The sequence below is a fragment of the Saccostrea echinata genome, unplaced genomic scaffold, assembly GCF_033153115.1.
Source record: "Saccostrea echinata isolate AGI-Se365-2 ecotype Australia unplaced genomic scaffold, CSIRO_AGI_Sech_v1 ptg000030l, whole genome shotgun sequence".
In the NCBI taxonomy this organism is placed as follows: domain Eukaryota; kingdom Metazoa; phylum Mollusca; class Bivalvia; order Ostreida; family Ostreidae; genus Saccostrea; species Saccostrea echinata.
In genome coordinates, this window is record NW_026889779.1 from 20,169,605 (window position 1) to 20,176,322 (window position 6,718).

Consider the following 6,718-nt stretch of genomic DNA (forward strand, 5'->3'; position numbering starts at 1 on the left):
TTTTTTTTCTTGCGTGGATAGATTGTGAGTTTAAGCTAACATAGATGTTGGTTTTTTGTTTCAGGGATAAAGTGGAATTTGACATGAATTTTTTGGGAATGATTGTTCTACAAAACAAACTTAAACTACAAACAAAACCTGTCATCCACAAACTGGGGGATGCTAAAATTAGAACTGTAATGGTTACAGGTAAGGTGCTATAGTCTTAATCATTGCAAAATTATTTATTAAATTGTAGATGTACCGGTAGTCAGGAAGATTGTTTCACATGTATGAACATTCAGTGGTGATGATTTATGCTTCCCTGCTTTTTAGCTCACCTGAGCCAAAGGCTCAAGTGAGCTTTTCTGATCAAAATTTGTCCATTGTCTGTCGTCGTTGGCGTTGATGTTGGCGTTGTCATCGTCGTTGTCGTAAACTTTTCACAATTTCATCTTCTTCTCCAGAACCACTGGGCCAATTTCAACCAAACTTGGCACTGAGTATCCTTGGATGAAGGGGATTCAAATTTGTTCAAATGAAGGGCCACGCCTTCTTCCAAGGGGAGAAAATTGCGAATTCATGAAAAATTTATGGCATCTTTCAAAAATCTTCTTCTCAAGAACAACTGTGTTAGAAAGTTTGAAACTTATGTGGAAGCATCCTCAGGTAGTGTAGATTCAAATTTGTTCAAATCATGACCCCCAGGGGTAGGGTGGGGCAACAGTGGGCTATCAAAGTTTTACATAGGAATACATAGGGAAAAATCTTTAAAAATCTTCTTCTCAAGAACAGCAAAGTCTTGATTGGTCATATTTATATGGAAGCATCCTGAGATAGTGTTGATTCAAGTTTGTTCAAATCATAACCCCCAGGGGTAGGGTGGGGCCACATTGGGCAATCAAAGTTTTACATAGGAATACATGGGAAAATATTTAAAAACCTTCTTCTCAAGAACAACTAAGCCAAGATTGGTCATATTTATGTGGAAGCATCCTCAGGTAGTGTTGATTCAAGTTTGTTCAAATCATGACCCCCGGGGTAGGGTGGGGCCACAGTGGGCGATCAAAGTTTTACATAGGAATACATAGAGAAAATCTTTAAATATCTTCTTCTCAAGAACAGCAAAGTCTTGATTGGTCATATTTATATGGAAGCATCCTGAGATAGTGTTGATTCAAGTTTGTTCAAATCATGACTCCCACGGGTAGGGCGGGGCCACAGAGGGCGATCAAAGTTTTACATAGGAATACATGGGGAAAATCTTTAAAAATCTTCTTCTCAAGAACAACAAAGCCAATATTGGTCATATTTTTATGGAAGCATCCTCATGTAGTGTTGATTCAATTTTGTTCAAATCATGACCCTTGGGGGTAGGGTGGGGCCACAGTGCGCGATCAAAGTTTTACATAGGAATATTTAGGGAAAATCTTTAAAAATCTTCTTCTCAAGAACAGCAAAGTCTTGATTGGTCATATTTATATGGAAGCATCCTGAGATAGTGTTGATTCAAGTTTGTTCAAATCATGACCCCTGGAGGTAGGTAGGGCCACAATGAAAGTTTAAACTTGTAGGGAAAAATCACAGTTAGTCAAAAAAAATGTGTAAGCATCCTTAGTTAGTGTAGGTTCAATTTTGTTGAAATCATACCCCCCAGCCTCCTCCCTTTTAGGGGTAGATCGGGACCACTTATGCATTTAAGCATTGCAATACTAAACTGATTTTTGCTTTTTTCGCAGCCACAGTGCTCAGGTGAGCGATGTGGCCCCTGGGCCTCTTGTTATTTGTTCTTTTTACTATAGGTGACATGATACAGACAGCTATTAGTGTAGCTAGGAATTGTGGGATGGTTCCCCCAAAAGACCGCATAATTATTGTCGAGGCTTCCCCTCCTGATGCTCACAGTCCGGCCAGTATAAAGTGGGTCATGGCAGAGACACCTGACGAAGGAACTGATACATATACTGACTCAGACTATAATGAGGTCAGAGTTCACTTCAGTACTAAAAGATCAAAGTTTAAAATTTGAAAAAAACCTTATAAGCTAGATTTCAAAATTGTTTTAATGTGATTTTCTCGTATGTTTCTACGGTTAGTGTAAAAGTTTGGCCTAATTACCTGTATAATGTTGTTCATATACTTAGACAATACTTTTCGGGGAAAGAATGACTTACTTTTTTGTTGTGCTGTAGTGTGTTCACGTAGATTTGGAGAATCCTCACAAGACTCAGAACTTCCACTTTGCTGTCAGCGGGCATTCTTTTGGAGTTCTATCTACTCATTTTCCTGAATACATTCCAAGGGTAAGGTTATCATAATGGATTGAATAAAAGAAGACATCCAGGTTGAAAGTCATTACTAATGATATGTGTATATATATATACCTTTACATGGAAAAATAGCTAAAATTCAATAAACAAGTGGAGGATAGATGATTATAGGAAGTCATCACTATATTTACCTTAAAATCCTTGAAGAGTCCACTTAGTGAAATAGTGCCAGGGCTTACTCTTTAATTTGAATCAATAAAGAACAATAACTCTGGACTGGAAATGTTACAGATTAAATTTGTTTGTGGTTGCAGGTAGTAGTGAAGGGGACAATATTTGCTAGAATGTCTCCAGATCAGAAACTTCAACTTATTGAGGATCTACAGAATATTGGGTAAATGTTTATGTAGATTGAGAATGTGATAGATGTAGGCTATGCGACACTAAAACTACTTTGTTTGTATTATAAAGTTTTAAATGAATTTAATTATATGTATTTCCTATTTTCCCATGGCATTTGTGGCTTTAAATTTTATTCTTTTTTTGAATCACCAGAACTTAAGTTAAGATGAAAAATACAACTATTTGCAGAGTAATTTTCTATATCAATTTATACCTCTGTAATGAACCAAATCAGCTTAAATAATTGGAATTGATGTAATGTTAGATGAGGCCATTTGTCTGAATGCTTTAATTCTTTATCATCAGGTACAATGTTGGTATGTGTGGAGATGGTGCTAATGATTGTGAGGTAGGTAAAGTTTGATGAGATTTGTTTGATTTTCTCCTTAGATGTCTCAAGTCAAAGATTTCTCCTATTTGTAACATTGAAATAAGTAGAGTTACAATAGTGAGCAGAGGGAGGGTAAATGTGCTGAAACTCTGAAGGAACAGAGATCAAATGGGAAGAGAATGCTGAGCAAATGTAGAAAAGGGTAGTAGAACATTTTAAGGACTGAAAGAGAAGTAAATATTTGCCTAAATTATTTTAATCATCACTGTTTCTTTATCAGGCCCTGAAGGCAGCTCATGCTGGGATTTCTTTGTCTGAAGCAGAGGCTTCAGTAGCTGCTCCATTCACATCACGCATTCCAAATATAGAATGTGTTCTACAAATCATGAGGTACATCTCTTTACTGCCAGTATGTCTATGTCATTCTAAATCGTACAGTGTATAGTAAGAGAAGGAATGATTTTCTGTTTTGATTTCAGGGAAGGGAGAGCCGCCCTTGTGACATCATTTGGTTGTTTTAAGTATATGGCTCTCTACAGCTTTATACAATATGTCTCTGTTCTTATTTTATACACAGTGAGTATCCATCTCAAAAAATAAATTAAATCTCATATTTATTGATGTTATAGAAATATTTTATAAAGATTGGTACAAACAAAAGCCTTATAAACTTGACATTCAGCTATAAATTGTACATATATTGTATGTAAATGATATGATGTTTACATTTACAGTTTGACGCTAACCTGGCAGACATGCAGTTCCTGTACGTTGACCTGGTTATCACTACCAGTGTGGCTGTGCTCAGTAAGTCTGCTGCTTTGTTTCATTAGTATTCATCAGATTATAGAATTTCTGCTGTATATACTGAATATTCATACATGATGGAGCCCAGTTTATAAAGTGTAGGTGCTTTCATCTTGGAACAATTTTAAATGCCTCCTATTCAGAAATAAGCTTCCACAGATGAAGGTTTTTTTTTTTAAAAAAAAAAAAAAGATTGTTCCAAACCCTGTGTATCTTTTTTATGTTAAATCTCATTTATATTGTAAATCTGTAGTCATTAAATAGCATAAAAATTATATCTGAAAGCAGTCTGTGTTTGTATTTTATCAGTGGGATATTCCAGTGCATACCATAAACTGGTTCCCCAGCAGCCCCCAGGAAGTCTTGTGAAGCCTAGTAACCTTCTGTCAATCATTGCACAAGTCATCCTTGTCATCATCTTCCAGATCGCAGCCTTCCTCTATCTTCACTATCAACCATGGTGAGACTCTATTTCTACATTATAAGGGAGGTAACTCCTGATTATGATAGTCCAAGAAAAGTACAGTATAAATGGAAGTGCCTTACCATTATATCATTAAATTTTATAGAAATGTTTCCATTAGACTTATCAGTGAATGACACTAGATTAGTTATTCCTCTTGAAATAGTTCATATCTATATATGCTTGTTCAAATTATCTTCTTGCTGATCAAAAGTACATCGGTTTGTAATGTGAGGATACCTTATTCTCTGTAAGTTATTTGACTATTTCAAAAATGTTTGCAGGTATATCCCAGTGAAAAAAGATCTGAACGCTGACAATACTTACTGCTGGGAAACGTCTGTGATATTTCTTGTGTCAACATATCAGTACATTGCATCAGCTTTTGTATTCTCCAAGGGACCACCCTTCAGACAACCAATTTATAAAAATGGTAAGATTTTGCCGTGTATGATCATCATATATGATTCAAGAGAAGGAGTTGATGTTATTGAAGAGATGACAGAGGACATTAACTGATATGATGCTGTGTTTTTTTTACAGTGCCATTCCTACTCACACTGTGTGTGTTGTTCGCTTTTTCTACATATATTCTCATGTTTCCTTTGGATCCTATATTGAAGTTTTTTGCAGTAAGTTGTGGATTTCTTTTTATCTTTTCTTTTTAAGAATAGTGACTTTCTAAAAAGAAAAACACAAAAAAAAAACTGTGGAAGGAGTCGTTAAACATACTGGAGACATTTCAGCTATAGTCAGCTTGTTAGAATTTAAGCATTTGTTGAATACTGACATGGATATATATGTATATACTTTTTTTTTTATATATAGATTATGCCACTAGGGGAGAGGACAGTAGAGTTCCGCTCCATTCTCCTTGCTCTCTCTGTTGGTTTTATATTTGTTGCTTGTCTTGTAGAGGTAAGAATAAAAAAAAAATTTGAGAAAATAAGTTTGAAGTGAAACACAATAGAATAGTGTTTCATTTGGTCTCAGGTTTTATTTTTCTTTCATCAAATTTTATGCTAGGTTTTAAAAAAAGGGGGAAAAACTAAATGTCAAATTTTATGCTAGGTTTTAAAAAAAGGGGAAAAAACTAAATGTTATAGTATAAAGTTTAACATTTTTGAAGTTAATCCATGCAAAATAATAAATATAAGAAAAGTAATGTTCATACTGTATATTGTATCTTTGTTTTCTTTTCTAATATATACACTTTAAGATGTAAAGTGCAAGAACATTATTTTTTAGTACTTAATAATGGATGTGAAGTGTACACAGATGTGTCTCGATTCTTGTTCACACTGCTGTGATAAAGGAGACGAGAAGAAGGACCACTTCAGAAAAATTCAAAATGAAATACAGCTCAGTAATTGGCCACCTGTGGGTCATGTGACTTATGCTGCCTTGAATGAGCCTCATGTTCAAATAGAAGAGGAGTTCATGAGATCTCAGGGTGAAATACTAGTGAATTGATGCAGGACATTTGTAGGAATAAAATTAAAACATGAAATGCAGGTTAATGATCTACACAAGATGTTTGAAGTCTTCCAGTAAATGCCATTATCCTTTCGTACCTAGGTGCTGTTGTTAATTATTTTTATGAGTAGGCATAACCTACACAACTTGTCATTGTTTCCATATCCTTTATCTGTAAGAGGATACAATACTCTAAAAACGTTCTTTATTTATTTGTTCATCTAGCTTTATGTTTTATTAGAGTATTTTTTTCATATCTGCCTTCTAGTATAGGCTGGATAAATATATACATGTAGAGGGATATACTAGTACATATATTTTCATTATAGAATAAATTTTTAATGAAAAAAAAATGAATGATGGGTTCCTTTATTAAAATTGCAATACATGTATTTTATTTAATTTTTTTTCTTTTTTTTTTTTTTTTGGTTATTTTTTAAATAATGAGCATGATTTTTTTTGGACACAAATCTCTATTCAGTTTGTAAATTATAGTATTTCTAAATACATGTATCTAGAAAATATCTGTTTATTTATAAAGAATGATGTAACACAGACACAAGGTTTGGCATATGAAAATCCTGTAGTTTCCCTGTAAAAAAAGTCAGAATCTATTAAAACATCACTGAGCTTTTTCTGAAGACAGAGTGATAAAAGCGAGACTTTTTGCACCACTTTTAATGGAGTACACATTCTAGGAACTTACTGTTAATAACTATTTTGTTGCATTTTGAAATTCCCAATGTGAAATACACCTTCTAATAGAACATACATGTGCATACTTATTTCGCTACAGTATATACATACATGTACACTACCTATCTTTTATTTTTTAAAAAATTTTTTCCCTAGAGGGGTTTTTTGTTTGTTTTTATAATGAAAGTATCTCTCCAAGATGTGGTACATAAGATTAACATAAATAATTAACATAATTTCTCTGGACAGATATTTCCAGTTGATTAGATGGATCCAGCATTTTAAGATTTTAAT

General features: G+C 34.0%; 1 protein-coding gene across 2 annotated transcripts in view; it reads left to right on the top strand.

The window, feature by feature from the left end:
* Positions 1–6,050, top strand: part of LOC133197488 (polyamine-transporting ATPase 13A3-like) — a 29,110-nt gene extending 23,060 nt beyond the window's left edge. For both annotated transcript variants that reach the window (XM_061333552.1, XM_061333553.1), the window contains exons 19-31: positions 65–189; positions 1,782–1,963; positions 2,172–2,282; positions 2,564–2,643; positions 2,958–3,000; positions 3,263–3,372; positions 3,462–3,558; positions 3,717–3,789; positions 4,099–4,249; positions 4,537–4,685; positions 4,796–4,884; positions 5,081–5,170; positions 5,501–6,050. In XM_061333552.1, the coding sequence (XP_061189536.1) occupies positions 65–189; positions 1,782–1,963; positions 2,172–2,282; positions 2,564–2,643; positions 2,958–3,000; positions 3,263–3,372; positions 3,462–3,558; positions 3,717–3,789; positions 4,099–4,249; positions 4,537–4,685; positions 4,796–4,884; positions 5,081–5,170; positions 5,501–5,725 (1,525 nt within the window). In that variant the 3' untranslated portion in view covers positions 5,726–6,050. The remainder of the gene's footprint in view (positions 1–64; positions 190–1,781; positions 1,964–2,171; positions 2,283–2,563; positions 2,644–2,957; positions 3,001–3,262; positions 3,373–3,461; positions 3,559–3,716; positions 3,790–4,098; positions 4,250–4,536; positions 4,686–4,795; positions 4,885–5,080; positions 5,171–5,500) is intronic.
* The last annotated feature ends 668 nt before the right edge of the window (positions 6,051–6,718 follow it).